General features: G+C 46.9%; 1 protein-coding gene across 2 annotated transcripts in view; it reads right to left on the reverse strand.

The window, feature by feature from the left end:
* CPPED1 (calcineurin like phosphoesterase domain containing 1) overlaps nt 1-20,181 on the reverse strand; it is a 77,527-nt gene that overhangs the window by 16,669 nt on the left and 40,677 nt on the right. For both annotated transcript variants that reach the window (XM_033101913.1, XM_033101914.1), the window contains exon 3: nt 9,576-9,998. In XM_033101913.1, the coding sequence (XP_032957804.1) occupies nt 9,576-9,998 (423 nt within the window). The remainder of the gene's footprint in view (nt 1-9,575; nt 9,999-20,181) is intronic.

Raw genomic sequence — 20,181 nt, forward strand, 5'->3', positions numbered from 1 at the left:
TGCTGACAGATCAATCACCCAGAAAAGGTTTCCTTCCCTTGAAAGTTGGTCTTTGCCATGACCGCTGGGTGTGGCACAGAGTGGGCAACTCCAACTTCTGGAATTAAGTGAGTGGGTGCCCCCAACGCAAACACTGGATGGGACGATTTCATGAAGACACAATCATGAAGTACAGGTTGTTATTTAGGAAAGTAAAGGAAGGAATGGAAAAAATGCCGAAGGAAGAAGGAAGGAAGGAAGGAAGGAAGGAGGGATGAACTGTCCCTGATGCTGTGGCCATCCCTGGCAACAGGTCCAACGTGATTCACTCGTGCTTAAGGGACACCGCGCCCCATCCACAGGGAGCAGGCAAAGTACTGACTCAACTTCAAACGCGATTTGTGGAGAGAGGAACGTCAACAACATTAAAAAGAAAGTGTCATGAAGTCCCCAGGCTCAGACTTGTACATTGACAGGAATTCTCGGGTTCCTTCCCCGACTGCTCCCCTAGACTCTGAGCTTCTTGAGGGTGGGACCGAGGCTTCCATCTTTGTTCCCCTCCATTTCCAAATGCAGAAGGCACGCGTAGTAAGTGTGCACAAGCGCGCAGGCGCACGCAGCAATAAGCAGAGGCCCCTGATTCAGTGTCAAGAGCTCCCCCTCCTCTTCCAGTGAGAACGTGGAACCTCTTCCACTCACCAGGACTCTCGTCACGTTGGGCCTCACCCAGACCAATTTCAGGCGTGTGTTTCGTAAATTTTAAAATGTGAAGCATCTCTATTTTAAGGTTTGGGCCTGTTTGTGCACAAAGAAGTTCATGACAGTAGTATTTATCACAGGGAGAAAGTGGAAACGACTTAAATGTCCAATAATGCAGAGGTCAATGAACGCGGTATGTCTATGCCGTACAAAATACCTGTAGTTTGGGCAACGGTTTGAATAATAGGAGATAATACTACGTGGGACATAATCTTATGCTTCTAAAAGGCTCCTCCTATGATACGACCTCAGCTTTACGAGAAGAAGGAACTTATTAATGACAAGGAAACATTAATGAATGGATTGCTTATAAACCAAGCCCCTGCTCAAAACACCAAAACCTGTGCGACCAGGCAGATGGCCCTTTTGTGTGAAATCACAAATCATAACTAAAGACGGAGGCCTTCATAAAGCCAAGGAAGTGACAGATTACGGTGAAGGCACTAACGAAGAAGGTTGTAGCAGAGTAAACACACATTAATTCCCAAGAAGGGCAATAATCGCCTTATCGACGGTTCAGAAAGAGCCCCTTAGGAAAACTGGTGAACCTGCACATCCTTTTTTCTCTTACAAAAATTACCCTCGATTCCACTGCTGCCAGCACCAAGTGTGAAGTGCAGGATACTGTCAGACAATTATTTTAAGACAATCTCAGCCAAGGAAACCAAACTGACATGTGATTCATGTTTCGTTCATTCTAAGGGTTGGTGCCGATTTTGCAGGAACAACCAACTCTTTATCCAAGTTGAAAGAAACTGGTTGCCATATTTGTTTCTTTTCTCAAGATTGTCTCAAAACCAACCTTTATTTTTATTTTTTTGGCTATTGTCTACACACTACGGTCCTCATTTTTCAAGTGAGATTTTGCTGGTGCTCCGAATCCTAAGGTAAGAGCCCACCTGAACTTGTACCCCTGGGGAGCTAGCCAGAGCATCTGTGTGGGGGGGTACAGATCCCCCCGTTTCACGAAGAATACCAAACACAGCACCTTGCTCCGCAGAAGGCACAATTCACACACGCAGGGTGAAAGGATGAGCTAAGGGCCATGCCCTGGAAGAAAAGTGCTGCTTGCTGAGGCCACAGGGGAACCCCATGCCTGGTGCACTCCCAGGGCCCTCACTCTGCGGACCCCTCAGACATTCCTGTTCTCAGCCTCTTTGTCTTCTGGCCGGCCCAGCTCCCAAGAGCCCCTTCGGAGGGCAGGTGGGAAGTGGACGTGGTGGGTGAGTAGCTGGGACCTGCCCCCACACGAGCTGGCCCGGCTCCTCTCAGCTTGCTGTCAGCACCCACGCCCCGTACGCACTCACTGCCCCGACGGCAACGTGGTGAAGAGGCCGGGCCCTGGATTCAGAGCCTTGGGACCAGCGCCCAGCTCTGCCACTTCCCAGCTGTGTGGATCTGGGGGAAGCTGCTCGGTCCCTCAGTGCCTCAGTTTCCTTGTCTATAAAATCAGAAGAGTACCTGTGGCTAGAAATTACTAAGTGGTAGTTATTATGAGATGAATGTAACGTTAATCGTTCAACAGCTTATGGAATAAAACAGAGTCGAGGCAGGTGGTGACCCTGTGGGTTTTGGCACCCACTGATGGCACAACACGGGACTGTCTCTGAGACGTGGCACTCCAGTGTGGTGGGCAGAGCAGCCGTAGAAAGAACGCAGCCAGAAAGACTTGGGTTCCAATTCTGGCAACACTCTGGCAACCCAGCAGGGGGTCAGAGGTGTGAACTGATGGAAAAGAGTAAAATGTTCCTTATACAGCCATTTCTCTGGTGTTGCCATTTACGTATTTTAACAATGATAACGATGACAGTAAGAGGGGTCATATCAACAGCACTAGCATTACCAGGCAGCAGGGCCTGCGCCAAGGTGTCGGATAATCTCATCCGACCCCCACAAAACCCTGCTTCATTCGTAGTTCTGCGACCTGAACATGTGATTCAGCCCTTACAACTTGAGTTTGCCATGTCAGTACAATGCAGAGGGCCAGCACCTTGCAGGCTGTGGTGACAATGACAACGGCCCCTGACAAGAACGTGCATGAGCATAAACTGCCCATTAGCCACGGCTCTCAAAGAACTTGGTAATCGTTGGCTTTTGTCAGGAGAAAAACTGCTCTCCGACATAGGTGCCTTCCTTCGGTGGTAGCACAGGAAGTGAGGGCACAGACCCTGACCAGGGCAGGAGGCCCCATGGCTAAGGCGGCCTCACACCTGCCCCAGGCAAGGCCCCTTCTACCTGGGCAATGTTGCTGCAGAGGCTCCTGGCCTGGACCCCCACAGCCGTAGGACGGTGCCTTACGCACAGGAGACATTTCAGAAAAACTCTTCTCCTTCCTCTGATGTGTCTATGAGTTCAATCTAAAATGGACTCAGGAGCCAGAGAGCCTCTGCTTGTTCCTACTGTGTGCTTGGTGTTCTCACCTGGGCAACAGCCACGGTCAAAATATCCTCAAGGTTGTGAAGAGCGGGCGTGCAGCACCATGTCTGCACCCGGGTGCTTTATCCAAAGGGGTGCCATTCTTTTACATCCACAGGAATCAACATGCAAACATTTTTGTTAAGTAAAATAGGGCAATGGAATTAAAGCAATCTCTCGCTTGTTTTAGGTGGCAGTATCCTAAAATGGTACTTACACTGTTGGACACAGTGGGGGCAAAGGCCTCTTAACTTGAAAGCAAGTCCAGTAAATACAAAATACTGTGAGCTAGCAGAGGAAGTAAGAGTGTTCAACTAAGTGAGGGATATTGAGACTTGACAAAGGAATCCCACTGCTCATTTGAAAATGACACTCATTGCTATTTTTAAAACATGACCTAAAAAAAGGAGATATAATATTGTGACTTGATATATTCCACAGATATGGCTGTTTTCCACGCACCTTTCTGAGGCGCCAAGTGCGATTTTTCAACAAGCTCTGTAATTCTCAGTGTCGGAGCGACCCAGCGTCCCCGAGAACGGGCCTCTAGCTGTCTGGTTCACGGCCGTCCCCAGTGCTTAGCACAAGGACCGTGCTATCTGCTAAACGAATAAACATTGACTTAACTTTGGGAACCAGCAGCACACATTTACACACGCCAGATTCTCAATTTGTAAATATTTACCGTCAGGACTGGATTTTAGCTTTAATGAGCCCAACTGTTAAGGGTACCTCCAAAGTGAAAAATGTAATCCATCACTTCACACCAGATGTAGCTTCGGCAGTTGGTCTTTTATCTGGGTTTATAAAGAATGAAATACAGGCGTCACATGATTAAAGCGTGATGCCCTATGGTGGTGAACTGACGGAGCCATAAAATAGACCAAACCTGGGAAAATGAACTCAAGACCAAATTGTCAAAAGTTAAGTTTTAAGAGGGTAAATTCCTCAAGCTGATGTGGCCCAAACACTCTAAACTCTGCGGATGTTTAAAAAGGACTGCTAGTGAGTTCTCCCTTGAAAGTTGGTAAAAAAAAAAAAAAAAGAACCATGAAGATTGTTTTTAAAATGCTTTTTAAACAGAGGCCATCACAAGATGATCCCCACTGTCTTGTGGGATTCAGAAAATAGTGACTGCGAAGTTATGCATTCAAAGGTATGTTTACCAGGAGATTAACAGGTGAAGTATGTGCTTTAAAAAAATAATGAAGAGTCAAATTCTATCACTAAATTCCATCGGAATTTTCCATCCAGTTCAGTGCTTCCCAACTTTTTAAATAAACACACCCTTTTGATAAAACATGCATTCCTCACCCACCCTGAGAAATCTCAGATTCCCTGAGATACTTTATCTTCCTGCATATCCCAGGTCCCAGGAGCCAGGAGCACTTTTGTCTTGCTACACTTCCTGTAGTTTGGATTAGGAAAAGAGTTAGTAATTCCTTCCTTTTTCAACTCATAAAGTTATGCTAGCACACTGCAGGCATGGCCCCAAATTCGACACGCCTGTCTTGCCTGGACATCGTCATGAACAGCGGGCGAGAAGACCCTGCCCCACTCCTGCCAACACCCCAGGGGTAAGAAGAGCGACTCTGTCTGACAAAGAGATGAAGCCAGACCCCCCACAGCACATCGGCCTGCTGGGGGCTTGAAACATGGTCCGGGTCATACAACAAGCCACCCTTTATCACGCACACACTATCGATGCCAAGTGCTTTTGCGCATGCCTCACTCTACTTGATTCTCACACGAACCCTATGCGCCGGGGATGGTGAGGACGACACCCCCATTTAACAAGTGAGAAAACAGGCAGAGAGATGCTCGGCAGCTTACCTGGATTAGATTTGCGCATAGGATTTGCGTGGAAATCTGTCCCAAGTCAAAGCCTGCCCGCTCACCCTCAGTGTTCTATGGCGTCACCCACCCTGCTGGCATGAACACGTCACCGCTGTACCACCTTCACAAGTTCTGCCTCACCTGCGTACTACACACACTATTATTTACTTAGCCTTTTCATCAAATGGATGAGTTGGTCGTATGTTTTTCTAGCATATGTGAAAAGAAACATTCAAGGGGTGAATTTTAAGTGCACCCTGTCCCCTCCCACGTCCTCCCCCACCTCCCATGACATCATGGGCCTCCAGGGGAATGGGTCTCCCTACACATGCCCTCCACTCAGGAACCTGAGCCTTGTTCATGCAGGCGTCACAGTGGAGTCACCGGCAGCATTCTGGAATCGGACGTACATACAGTGTGGACAAGGTCTCGGGGCAAGCAAGAGCATCACCCGTAAAGGGAACATTTCTCTACGCTGGGAAACTATGGCCTGCAGGCCCACTGCCTGTTTTTGTAAATAAAGTTTTATTGAAACACAGCCACGCCCATTTGCACTGTATCATCTGTGGCTACTTTCATGCTACAAGGGCAGAGACTGTAGCTCAAAATGCCTGACCCTTGGCAGAAAAAGTTTGCCAACCCCCGCTCCAGCTAATGCATTTCCCATCGAAAAGTCAGCTGGTGAACACCAATTCACAGGTAATCTGGCCAGTACCTATGATTCTGCTGATAAATAGATTTGAATCAAGTTTAAATCAATTTCATTTAAACAATATTTATTTACTGCGGGGCTGCTATGTGACAGCCTTGCCTGGGGCTGGGCGTACAAAGGCGAACACAGCTGGGATCCCAGGCCTCAGAGAACCAGGATGTAAACAAATAATTTCAGTACAACGCAGTAAGATGTTAGAGTACAATTTGATGTTTTATTTTTCCTATAAAGTGAACCCTGGAAACCTAATCTTTTTGTTCTCTAAAACTTTGAAATTCTAAAACCATAACCTTGGGCGAAGAAATCTCTCTCTCTCTTTCTCTCTCTCTCTCTCTCAAAGCATAAGGACTAGAGATGAAACTATAATTCTCTAAAATTACTCATTAACTTTTTCTGGAAATATCAACTTATTGGCATTTTTTGTAATTGTCATTTCCCTCTGGACTCTCTACTACACAGTTCTAATCCCTCTGTTGAGAGTGGAAGAGAGAAAAGGTACTGCGACATCAAGGCAAACAGTTAGGTTAGAGCTAGACTTTTGTTTTTTTTAAAGTGAGTTTTTAAACTGGAATCCCTATTAGCTGGGTCACATATTAACGTGCTGCTGAAAAAGGCAGGAGAGACAGAGACAACGGCCAGGTTCAACCAAGATTTCATTATCTACTGTCGGTCTTTGCAACTCCAACGAGGTATCAGGTGAATTAAGGGGAAAACCCATTTCTATATCCCATGGAGGTGACGAAATTGATTATTCTTGGGCAGAGCAAAAAGAAGAGAGAAAAGACGGGTGCCGCTTCACATCTGGGTATCTGTGCTGCTCTGATAACTGTTTATTTGTACTGGCTGTTCACAACATTTCTGTATCATACAGAGAAGGATTTTTTTTTTCTCTGAGTGTCAGAAGTAGAAACAGAACGCATCCGTTTCTAGGGAAACCTGAGCTGGGGAGCCAGCGGGTTGGCTTCACAGATGGAGTCCGTACACACACGGTGGCCCAGTGTATAGTAACACCCCTCCTCCTCGTCTACCTCGTCCCATTTAGAAGTTAATGCAACAATGTGAGATGATTGTTGACGCTCGTTATTAAATCACTTATTCATCCCACACAATGATTCAGAATTATTCATTAAGCTTGCGGGAAGGAAGCTGGGTTTTACCTCCATGGTGGTTTGAGGAGGGATGTGCTCTTTCAAAGGGTATTTTATAACAACACAATTATCATAATTAAAAGCTACGATGAGCTTCTGACATATTTTTGAGTACTGGCATTTTAGCACAAGGAGATAAATGAGCCTGAAATCATATTAGGGAATAATATTGCTCTGGGGGAAAGCTGAGGCAGGGTTAAACACCATCTGCCACCGAGTGTTATCTCGATCTTTAAGTTCATGAATTTTACAAAATGTCACTTGAACTTCTGGCTTTCCAAAATGAGTTCAAACTACATTGCTGTGACCCAAGCCGCCTCCTGCGCTCCTGGGTCACGGGCGCCTCCAATTCCCCAGGGCAGCCCCCCGACCTGGGCTTCCCTCAGCCTGCCACATCCAGATCTCTTCCGGACGTTGCCCACAGTTTGTTCTCTGTCTGAAAGGCCATTCAGCCTGGTTTGGTGAAGCCACTAAAACTGAAAGGTGACTGCAGGAAGGGCACCGATCTCTCTGGTTTTCCTTGTGAGCAGGTTTATTTAGGTGAAGATCCTAAGGCCGGTAGCCAAGAAGAGAACACCTTCTCATACGTTAAGGTGGTGCCTGGTGGGAATATTGGGGGCCACTTGTGCAGAGAGAAACTGCTGAGTGAACCTGGAAAGCCAGCACATGGATCAGAGCGGAAGACGCACAAGTGGCTTTACCAAGGCCCAAGTGATGTGTGCTGATACTCGGAACACACCGCGAAACGCTGTGCCTGAAGTTCTGCGAGAACACGGACTTGGTCTGCTCTCTGCCTGGCACATAGCGGATGTCAATCAAAGGCACCAGCTGTGTCAGTCGGCCACTGAGGGCAGGACAGGAGTCAGAGGGTTTCAGGTCTCCATTCCTCCCACAAATGTTGACGAGGCATTTTGTTATGAGCTAAGACCCGATCCCCTGAATGCAGCGGTGACGATAACAGCGTCGCTGTGCTCCGGGAGCTGAGATTCAGAAAGTCAAGACGTACCAACCTGCTGGGGTCCGGGAAAGACGAGGGAAGACTCAGGGAGGGGCTGGGGGTTGGCCAGGTGAGATGACGGGGCAGGGTGAGGAGCTGGCCTTCTCCTGGGGGTGAGGGGCCTCAGCACATGGAGGCGGAGCCATAACGTGCCCTCTGGCTGCCAGGCGGAGAAGGGACGGAAATGGGGTGAGCGGGGCAGGGGGGCCAGCTCAGAGCTGTTGCTCTGACCCAGGTGAGATGTAATGGTGGCCTAAAGAAGTGGATGCACGTGTTCCATCCCACAATGGGAAACCCAGAACCACACGCCACTCAAAACTCGTTGACAAGAACGGAGAACAAAGACCAGCGCCTGCACCATTTAACATCTAATATGAAAGGAATCATTTCAGTGGCATTAAATGTTCTCTCTGACATTATTCTCTGTTACAAAATAGTCTCCATGGCGTGCTGATGCCATCCTGACACCTCGTTTCCTTGTCAGCAGAACGGTTTTCTGCACCAACTCAAGCATGGCATAAAATTTCAAAAGCCTTAATAGAAGTTTTCTAACTTCATCTCCACGGAACAGTTGGAAAATGTCTCCAATTATGCAAGCTTTTTGTAAAATGCCTCAAAAATATAGAGGGGCCTATTGTACTTTCCACAAGTAAATGCGAACACATTTAATGCTCAGAGATGAAAAGAGAGTGTCAGGATTTTTTTTTTTTTTTTTTTTAATGAATGTTTGCTACTGGGTCAGGCCACCTCCCTCTCCCTACCCCCTAACAAGTAAACGCATATATATATAAATTTTAGAAAAGTCTGATGAAATACACACTGGAAATATCTAAAAGGAGGCATTAGGACCAAAACAAGAGAGACACCATTTGTCAAACTGGAATCCTGCCAAGTTACTGGTAACTCGGGATTGGCTCAGAACACACTGTTTTTTGTGAGAGGAATACTGCAGATGCTACCAGGAAAAATGAGGTGTGCCAGCTGGTCCCACACAGAGCACCCCTGGAAACTGAGATCTCTACAAAGGGAGCATCTTCATTTTGTGTGAGCGTGCACGCACGCATGTGTCACATGTATGATCAGTTAAAAATGTACAGCAAGGTGCGATCACACTAAATACGCTTCTCTCTCCTGGTTCTGGAGGAGAACTCAGTCCTCTCAAAAGGAAAACTGAGGAGGCCCCAGGACCTACCTGCCTGTTACAGCCCTGCCCCAGGATTTCCCAGGTTATATATCTAACACCAGTGTGAAGCTTGGTCTCCAAGGTCACCTGCCCTCCGGCAAGTTCCTGCTTTTCAGAGGAATCAGAAAAGGTGCCCCTGGCATCTTCCCTCTTCCAGAGCACACAGAGCCACACTCAGACGCACCCCCTCCCCAATAACCCCTACCTGCAGGGCCCCCATTCTCAGCTACTCACAGCTGCCACAACTTTAAGACTTGTAGGCTAGGGGCAAACTGTTCTAATGCTTTACAGGCCACTTCTCATTTAATCCTCACAACCAGCCTATGAGAGCTACTTCTGCTATTCCCACTTCACAGATGAGGAAACTGAGGCCCAGAGGGGCTATGCTGCTTGTCCAAGACCACAGAGCCCGTGAATGACAGGCAGAGCTCGGATCAGGACCTAGTTCTGTCCAAAGCCCCATCCTCGCTCCCCTTTGCCAGGCTGTAGACAGGCAGGAGAAGGATCTGGAAACCTCTTCCGACCACCCTTCCGCCCAGACACTACCTGCTTTAAGGAACTTGTCGGCCATCTCCTTCCGAACGGTCTTGGAGAGGTTGAAGTAGTCGTCGTCCTCGTCGATGCTTTCGAGGAACAGCGGAATGTGCTGGAAGACGACGGCGTGCTGGCACTTCCGCTGCCCCGCGGTGCTCAGCTGCTGCTCCAGCCACCGGTCCTGGGCCTGCTTCAGGGCGGGGCACCTGGAGGCGTCACACAGGAACTGGGAGTTGAGGACCAGGAACAGGACGCCCCCGACCCAGAAGCTGAAGTAGTCGTCTCCCCAAGTCTGCTGGAACTCAGCGATGGTCTCGGGGGTGGGGGCGTTGCCCACGTCGTGGTTGCCGCTGACGAGGACGAGCGGGATCTCACTGTCCACGTGCCGCAGCACCCGCTGCAGGTCCTCTGTCTGCTCCTTCCGCCAGGGCGCCCCTGGAAGAGTGAGGGTCACGTCCTGAAATGGCCGAGGCTGTTTGTGCGTTTACTAACATAAGAGAATAATCTAGAAATCTATCAACCAGGCACATGGAAACTGCAAAAGTAATCATAAGCGGGGTGGCTGGTTAGCTCAGTTGGGTAGAGCCTGGTGCTAATAACACCAAGGTTGCCTGTTCGATCCCCACATGGGCCACTGTGAGCTGCGCCCTCCTCAAAAAAAAAAAGAAAAGAAAAGAAAAAAAAAAGTAACCATAAGCTAAAAGCAAATCAACAAGTGACATGGAAGCCCTTGTTCCCAGGGGTTCCCCTCAGGACGCCTTGGAAATTCAATGCCTAAGTGGCCATGTGACCCAGCACTGCTGTAGTATTAAATATGAGTGAAGCTTAATTTCTTTTATTTAGATAAAAAGTAAATAGTTGTAACCTTTCTTCCCCATCTCAGTGGGTCATCTTGCAGAGCGTGGGCCCAGCTTTGAACAGGAGTCCCAAACTGAAGGTTTTCTTACTAAACTGGCGGCCCTGCAGACTGTGTGCACACTTTACTGGGAAAAATTCTTAGCGTCCAGATGGCTTGACTCACTGCACATGCGTCTCACCAACTGCCCCTGATACAGGGCGAGAGACATGTTACATTCCACCACGTGTGTGAGCGTGCAAGGGCTCAATGTCTTCATGTCATTAAGCACCCCCCTGCCGGCACACAGGATTCAGTGTGGAGATAATTATTTCTATAAAGAGTTGGAAAGCGTGTGGGGACCCTCTTCCCTCTGATTCCTGGATTCCACACTTCCTATAACAACATATTAAAACTTCAACAAATGGGCTTTAAAATGACCAATTCAATTCCACATCTTTTTTTTTGAGCCCCCCCCGTGCCAATTTATTCAACAAATATTTATTGAGTGCCGACTACATATAAGGCACTGATTTAGTTAGTGGGGGGCAAGCTGTGAGCCAAAAACACACAAATTCTTCCCTTCAAACTGGGAGTCGGATAATATATTGAGGAAAGTTTAGACGCGCACCCATCTGTTTCAGGTGTTATGAAGTGTTACTGAGAAAAGCAAAGTGGGGACAGGCCGTCATTCCTGCACTGTGTCAGTCCTGGGGAATGTGCTTGGTATCATGCAAAGGCCGCATAAGAAACATGACGGCAATGAGCAGCCCACCTTCTGTAGGGATGATGAAGACTCACCTGGAAAAAGCTGCCATAAGCAGGTAAAAATTACACCCAACATTTCATTTCTACCATGAAATTTAAAAAGAAAGCAAAAAACTCTTTATGAGGAAATTACAGCTAAGACCAGAAAGCAGAAATAAAGAAATTCAGTCTAGAGGATCATAAAATAGGCAGAAGTGAAACAGGCCCTGGTAGAACTAACGGAGGAAAGACCCAGAGGGAAAAGACAAAAACCATTTCAGAAACGATGACTAGAGAGATTAGCGGCAGAGAGATTTCCTTTACAGCCAAGTACACGCCAGTTTTTCCAAACATCCCACGTGAGCTTATGTGCATTCTCTGACTGCTGAATATGGGATTCTTCACATCTCCACTCACTCAAACTTGTTAATGGTGTGATTCAAATCTCCTATTTACTTATTCCTTGCTTTTGGCCTATTGATCTTCACCAATTTCTGAAAGACTTGGTTGAGTCTGTGACTATGGATCGATCCTTTTCTCCTTGTAATTCTGCCAACTTTTATGTTCATTTACTTTTAGTTATGTTGTCAGATGCCTAAGAGTTGAGAATTCCCATATCTCCTGGAAATAGTTTTATATTTAATTCTACTAAAATAAATAAAAAGAAAAGAGGCAGATCCAGTCATTTGCGGGTGGATGTCCAGTTGCCCTGTTTGTAAGAAAGACTGCCCTTTCGCCATTGAAGTATCTTGGCAACCTCGTCAGAAATCAACTGACCCTAAACGTGAGGGTTTATTTCTGGGCTCTCAGTTATATACCACTGATCTATCTATCTGTATCTATCCTTATGCCAGTACCCCAGTGTTTTGATTACTGTAGCTTTCTTGGAAGTTTAAAATCGGAAGTGTGAGTCCTCCAACTCTGTTCTGCTTTTTGCAAGGCTGTTTTAGATATTCTGGGTCCTCTGCACTTCCATGTGAACGTTAGGATCAGCTTGTGGTAACTGCAGAATTGAGGCGAGCTAAGGTTCACCACACAAGCAGCTCTCTGTTTTTCGGAAAGTCTGTTTGGGTTTCTGTCACTGCAGGCACCCCCAGAGTTTAAGTGACGTGTACTTCTGAAAATAATGTCCCGATGACCCAGGCACCTGCACTATACAGGAGAGGGAGGCAAGGAGGGTGTGGGAGTCCTGACGTGTCCTGAGAAGGGTGTCATGTTAGGAGGACCGTGTCCTCGTGAAGATTTACCTGCCGAAGGCAGACAGGACGGTTCTGAGGGAGGTGAGTGAAGGGAGAGAAGATGTCGGAGACACGATTTAATGCTTTTCAGCCAACAGGTGATAAAAACTGGAACAGGGCTGTGATACTACAAATAGGAAGAAAGAAGACCATCTAAATGTGTGTAAGCTTTGTCCTGTTTAAGAAAACACGGAGGAGAAAATATGTAAATGTTCTGTCACTGTGTGAACTTGTTACTGCAGGCCCACGTCTCCCATAAATTATTTCCCCCCAAAGTGACCACCTCCCTGGTATTTATATTCCTTAGAGCCAACTTTGGTACTACTGTAAGATAATGATGGAATATTAATTTAACAAAATCCTACTAGGCACTTGGTACATGCCAGGCGTGGCTCAAGGCTGATATTGGCAAGAGACAATGCAACGTCCCGCGACCAAGAAGTGCCAGGACAGTTCTAAGCAGGTTCACCTCTGGCACTGGCAAGTTGCCTGAGAGCAAGAAATGAGCCCAATTCACCTCTGTTTAGAACTGCTGGGGTGTCGGATGTGTGAAAAGGTCTTATTTAGAATGACTGCCTCTTTTCACTTCAAGATTCCATTTTATAATCTGAACTTTGGCTACGACCCAAAATCTTTGGTCCCATTTGGGATTTTAAATATACAACCTAATGAAAACTTAATAGAAGTTTCACAGTTGAACTCCAAATACAGCCACTGTTCTTTCAAAGAGAGAGGCGAAATTGAAAAAGCCCCAGTCATCTAGGGCTAGAAGAACAGAAATTATTTGTCTTCAACTAGGCATTTATTCAACACACAGCTACTCTCCTACTGTGTGCTGGGTCATGGCTGCACTGGCATAAGTAAGATGTTGTCTTTGTTCTCTTGGAGCTCAAATCTAGGGGGAACCAGACCCAAAAGAAGGCACAGACCATGTGGCATCAGATGAATTGTCAAGTTATGTGATGGGAGCACCAGGCCCTGTGGAAGCACAAGTGGGGGTAACCAACCCAGGCGGGGTGTGAGAGAGCCTTCCCAGAGATAGCAACACTCCAGCCAAACAAAAGGCTTAGGAGCTTCGGCTTCAGGTGTACAGCGCCGTGGTCAGGCATCTACACCATCCATGAAGTGGTCTCCCTAATACAAGTGCCCATCGGACACCCTACAAAATCTTTACATTATTGATTATATTCCCCAACAGTCTTTCGTATCCCCGTGGCAATACTGTGGCTACCGATTTGTGCAACTATAATTTAATATGTATACAGTCACAGTATGTGGAGTACAGCATAAGGAATAGAGTCAATGGAATTATAACAGCCATATACGATGTCAGAGGGGTAGTAGGTTGGGGGAGGAGGGCTATCACTTTGTGAGGGGTGTACCTGTCTAACTAATACATTGTTTTGTACACCTGAAACTAACAGAGAGGGAGAGAGAGAGAGAGAAAGGAATGAAAAATAACAACAAAAAAAGGCTTAGGAGCAATAGGGCCTGCTAAAAATAGAAGGGGGCTTTCCTAGCTAAGGAAGAGCAGCGTGACAGGCAGATGGCAGAAAGGACCTGGCGCTTTCTGGGAAGTGGGGCAGTGGAGAATGGACATGCCAGAATAATCAAAAGAGCTTACACTTTTGGGGTGCCTATTATGTACTCGGCACTGAGCTAGGTGCTTTACACAGATGGTCTTATTGACTCCTGCAAGAACCCTATGCAGCAGAAGTAGTAATACAAACGGGGAAACTGAGGCACAGGGGAGGCGCTCATTCAAGGTCACAGAGTTCATAAGCGGCGCGGCTGGATTTTAACCCAGGTAGGGCTGTTAGATAAAAATACAAGACATCCAGTTAAATGTGAATTCAAATGGATGCTTTTTTAGTATAACTACATCCCACACAGTATTTGTACTCCTGTATGTATTTGTATTTGCTAAATCTGGCAACCCGAAATTCAGCTCCCATCCAGGTTAACCCAGCCTGACTCCAGAGCTGGGGTTGTCAGCTATGAATGGAAAAGCGTACACACACCATCTGAGCAGACGCCCGTGAACGTGATCAGGGAGAAGAGAGGGAACCCCGGGTGACTCCATGAGTTTCCACGTTGAAAGGATCAAATAATGTCTTTTGAAGGAAATACATGAAATACCTATTTCTAAAAATTAAAAAAAAAACACACAAAAAACTCTCCTCTAAGAAGTTCTCATGTTTATACCATACATTACCCCATGGAGTAGGACAAACTATTTTCCAGGCCTTGAACCACAAAACTAAAACAAACACAACTAGAAAACATGTTCTCCATACTAACTCTGGCATCAGCCCCAGGGGAGGGAGAAATTACAGAAATCCCTCTGTAAACACGAGCTCAGAGGCCCAGGCTCAGAGCGCTGAGTCACCCTACTCGGAAGCCATCTGAACAGAAGGGTTGGGAAGAGGAAAGGAGAAGGATGGCTGCGTGGTGTACGTGCTTTCGTGCTGCCCTCTTGATAAATGCCGACTTGAGGTCAGCACCCTTGTGCTGAACAGGGGAAATTACGACACATAAGATAGGCCAGGGGAACAGGAAGCAATCATGGAGAAGCACACAAAGAGGAAGACATTAGACAGTCTGAAAGGGACTGCTGGAGGAAAGGGGAGACTGGCAGAACGGGAGTAGACCCTGGTGCGTAACTCCGCAAAACACATTTACAGAATCTTTTCAGTGTTAAGAGACAGGTCCTGAAGCATATGTATCAAGAAAATGTTTCTGTCTTAAAGTATGTAAAAATAGCACTGAAAAGATTTTTACTGAAGGTGCTGTACCATTGTTTTTTCGTGAGCATTTCAAAATCCTGAAGGACGGCGATTATGAAGGGACTTTATACAGCCGTTCACCATCATGCCTGTACTAACAAGGAGGCTCGTTGATGTTCCATGAAAAATCACAGCACACAGAACTATAAATAATGTATGAACTCAGCTATGCGAAATAATTTTTTTTTAATATTAGGAAGGAAACATGCCAAAAATATTCATAGTTATTACCTCTGGGTGGTATAGAATTATGAGTAATTTTTCTCATTCTTCCCAAATTTTTTTCAATTGAGCATCTATTACTTTTATAATCTCTCACACACACAACACACACGCGATTTAAAGAAAAAAACAAAAACGGGTGCGGGAATGAAATCTCTTTGAATATTTTAGTTCACGAATGCATAATGTAAGTTGTGGACATGAATATAGATGATCATTGTTTCATTTATTTTGCAACAAGAACGCCAGGATTCTCAGGAATAATAAAGGGCAGGAAAGCCCCTGGCAATGTGCCTTACCTACCGAAACAGGAGCAAATTATGCAAAGTATTTAGAGTGTTAAGAGTCCAGACTAACCCCAGGGTAAATGCTTATTAAATAGCGTACCCTACAGAGCCCTGAACTAAAAATTAGAACCCTGCTCATAAAATGTGTGTCACCTTATTAGACCCCCAAATACAAAATCACCCCAAATCACAGCTGCAGTATTATTAGTCAACTGTTTCTGCCCACATATAGAATGTGGACGGTAACCTCTAGCAGGCTTACAATCATTGCCCTCTGGAATAAAAAAGTGAAATGTGGGAATTTTCGCGGGATCAGCTGTAACGGGTCTGGGAGGCAGTGGAGCGCTGTGGGAGGTAAGAGGGCTCCGGAGGGAGCGGCTTTGGGTCTGAGCACCGGTTCTGCCCCACAGAGAGCTGCATGACCTTAGGCAAGTCACTTCTTCTTCCCAAGATTCCATTTCTAACCCCAAAATAAGTGTACTGTGTCTAACTTGCCAAAACCATCATGAGATTAAGAAAATGTGCGTGTAGAGTGACTAGTATGGAGCCTGGCTCATACTGGACAATGAATGAGTGAATGAGCAAATAATCAAAGCAGGTGACTTTTTCCTACCTGCCCACTAATAATACCACAGCACTTGTTGAGGTCAATGCTGGGGCAACAGGGGTGGAGAGGGCAGACCACGACTGGTGTGCTAGCCTACCTCCCATTTCCTCCCTTGGTCACTTCCCGTATAGAGGCTGGAAAAGCTACACACATGGTTTCCAGACTTCTTTCTAGCTAAAAGTGGCCAAGTGACAAGGTGACATAAGCAGAAATTGGCTGGGCAGAGTCTGGGGAAACTTCTGCTTTCTCGGAAAAAGGGCGCGACATCACTGGTACTGCCTCCCAAACTTCCTTCTTATTTTCATAAACATGGAGGAGATGGCTGGGCTATAGCAGCCATCTCGCAACCATGAGTCAAGTCACAAAGAACATGGCAAGACACACTGATGGTGACAGTGCTAAGCAACTGAATCAATGCCAAGATTCAGACCTGTTAGGAAAGAAAAATAAGCCCCACTTTATTGAAGCTACTTTTTTTGTTTTAACCTGCAGCCAAAACATTCTTAAAGAATTCAGATCAGGTGTATAATTAGGCCTGGCCCTTGGTCTCATGGAGCTCAATGTCTACTGAGGACAGGACAGTAAAAAAGGCTCACAAATAGGTATAAAATTAGAATGTATCATCAGTGTGGTGAAGACAGGGGTACTCGAAACTCGAACCTTCATTTATCAGGTTGGGAGCTTTCTGAGAAGGTCAGGGGCAGCTTCCCCGGGCAGGTCATGCTGCGCTTCGGGACGCGGTGGGGGTGAAGGCGAGAGTTCTCAGCAGAGTGAACAGCAGGTGCCAAGGCCCTGTGGTGGGACAGGAGAGTAGAAGGTGTGAGGGTGTTTAAAAGGACAGGGGGCTGGTACACAGACACATGGAGACATACATACAAGACCAGACTACAGGAGGTGGGCAGGGCCAGGCCTCTTTGCACCTTGTATTTATTTAAAGTATTTAATTGCTTTTCCCCCTAAGAGACAGGGGAAGCAACATACTCATAAATGAGTTTGGGAAAGAGGTGACAAGTTCCTTCTGGATTCTGGTGGTGATATGGTATCTACCTGTGGGTGGTGTGGTGTATGAGAGAAAGATTAAGAATACATAGCTGTGCCCAACACCGCCAAGCATGCACAATATCCATTCTCCCTTCTTCTTTGCCAAAAGAAACCAAATTTTGCTTGGGGCAGCAATGTGCCATGCCTCGCTAAATTGGACTGACTGATGCAAGCCAATAAGCACATTCCTTTTCCCTGTTTTCCAAAACTCCCTGGAGTCCAGGAATGGCCATGTGACCCGGATCTCACTGATGAGAATTCGGGGTGCAGGTGAACACAGGGGGCACAGTCCCAGGGAAATGTCTGCTTTCCTGACAAAAGGGGACCCGCACATGGTCAACACAACCACCCTGAGATCACCAGGCAACAAACCAGAAGATGAAAACTGGAATGCTGAGGACGATGGTGCTCAAAGTCGGGGGACCCGGGTCCCCAAGGGCACTGCTGGGCTGGTGAAGTGCAGAACCTGTGTGTTTAAGCTGCCAAGACGTGGATGGTCTGTTAATTGCAGCCAAACCCCTTCCTAAGGGATGCGCTGACGTTTCTCACCTGATAAAGGAGAAAAGTCTAAGGCTAACACAACTACTCAATGTGTTCCTTAATAATTTGCGTAACAGCTCTAAGAGGCAGCAGCGCTCTAGGTAACACTCCCATTTCTAACCCAGAAGCGTTGCCTGACACAGCAATAGAAGGGGATCCAGTGATGACAAAATACACCCGTAACTTCAGGCCAGCTAGCTGGATGGTACTTCCAATGTGGCGGGCAGGACAGCGGACGAGCTAAATCATCAGAAAGAGCTGTTCTGCCTCATAAATGGCACCAGAGACACTCAAAATAGTTTTATATCAGACTTTAAAAAACATGGGCAGAAAAAAATAAATCCTCCTTTGGAAACTTTCCTGTAAAATAAGTGGACTGCGACGGACCTGTTTATGGAGAGCTGTGGAGAATCACGGGAGTGGAGGGAGACTTGGAGAGAGACAGCCGTCGTTAGGAGTGATGAAGGGACCCCACTCACTGCCAGGGAGCTTTACGGCTTGTTTAAGCTCGATTCAGAGGGTGTTTGAAACGGGCATGCGCATTCGCTCGCCTTCGTTAGGGGAAGGAATTAGTTGGCCACTGCCGATCTGTTCACAGGAGCCATCAGGAAAAAAATCACTGTTGAAACGCAGGCCAGGCATGTGAATGTGGGCGGGACAAAAGACACGGAATGGCCAAAGAAAACAGCTGCGAGGAATGGGTTCACAGTTAACTGTGTATAACGCCAGTCACGGCGCGTGTGCTTACCTGCTCACCTGCGATCTATGGTCAAACAGTCAACGGGATTTAAAACATGACAACATAGAGACATTCTTCTACACACATGATTCAAGAAACATGTAGAAATGCCCGCTATACTCTAGAAACAAAATGTTTTAAGTAACGGCAGATATGCCTTTCAACATATTTTCATGGGAATCGTTTAACTAATAAGAAACATTACATGAATAAAAGCAACCGGTTGAAGAGCTGGCTTGCTACGTGAGAAATCACACAGTGACACGTCGTGGTCACTTCGGGCTGCTGTAACAGCACGCCGCAGCCTGGGTGGCTTATGAACATCAGACACTGATTTCTTGCAGTTCTGGGGGCTGGAGGTCTGAGTTCAGGGTACCGGCCTGGGCAGGTTCCGGTGAGAGCCCTCCTGCAAGTTGCAGGCAGTCACCTCCTCGCTGTGCCCTCCCAGGGTGGAAAGAGGGGGGAAAGAGCTCTCTGGGGTCCCTTTTATAAGAGCACTAATCCCAATACTAAGGGCTGCTCCCCAAGGACCTACTCATTTCTCAGAGGCCCCACTTCCCAATACCATCACTTGGGGGTTATGATTTCAACACGTGAATTCGGGGGGGACACAGACATTCAGCCCAGAGCACGACACAGGGGCAGGATTAGGGAGGTGGAAAATCCCTAACTAAGGACACTAAAGGAGCCATAAATATTCCAAGATGATAAAAAAAATATGATTGCCTATCTTAAATAGATATGGGGACGTTTACTTCACTCTTTGCAAAAACATAAAATATACCTGCCGGAAAGATTTCCTGCTGAATATGTAACACCTTCCTCCACACGACCAGAGCACTTTCCTTGTTCCTTCCTTACAGTTATTAATGACCATTTACTGAGTGATACAGGGGGTGTGCCAGGCATTGGATAAAAACGCCTGAAAGGGAAGGGGGCTTACATGTTTAGATGAAGAAACTAATGGTTAAGAGTCATCAGGAACACTGCCCAATATCTACAACTCAGGACTGTTTTAATATTGGCAGGGAAAGAATAGCGTGTGGGGGGTCCCGAGACCACCCCCAGGTTCGATGACTTGTTGCGAGGACTCAGAGGACTCGGCACCCAGCAAAGGGCACAGATGAAGGCCAGCAAAGAGACTGGGTGCGTGGGGTGCAGCACGCAGGCAATCGGGGGCCAGCTTCCAAGAGTCCCCTCCCCGTGGGGTCACACAGGATGTGTTTCACTCCTCCAGCAACACGCTGTGTGTGACAATACGTGTGACATGTTGTCTACCTGGGAAGCTCATCAGAGACCCCGTGCCCAGGGTTTTTGGGGGGCTGGTCATGAAGGCAGCCTGTGTCTGGCACGTACCAGCATTCCAGACTCACAGAGGGAAGGGGGTGTTCGTTCAGCATAAACACTTGTTTGTACAGTTCAGGCACAGCGAGCCCCTCGTACCACAGTGGTGGGAACCCTCCCGAAATCCAGGCTCCCAGACGCCAGCCACGGGCAGACCTTGTGAACAGGCCTTTCCGAGGGGAAGTCTCGGGCCCGCCATGCTGATTCTTTCTGGAAAGACAGACTATTCATT

This window comes from Rhinolophus ferrumequinum (genome assembly GCF_004115265.2).
Source record: "Rhinolophus ferrumequinum isolate MPI-CBG mRhiFer1 chromosome 15 unlocalized genomic scaffold, mRhiFer1_v1.p scaffold_54_arrow_ctg1_1, whole genome shotgun sequence".
Classification (NCBI taxonomy): domain Eukaryota; kingdom Metazoa; phylum Chordata; class Mammalia; order Chiroptera; family Rhinolophidae; genus Rhinolophus; species Rhinolophus ferrumequinum.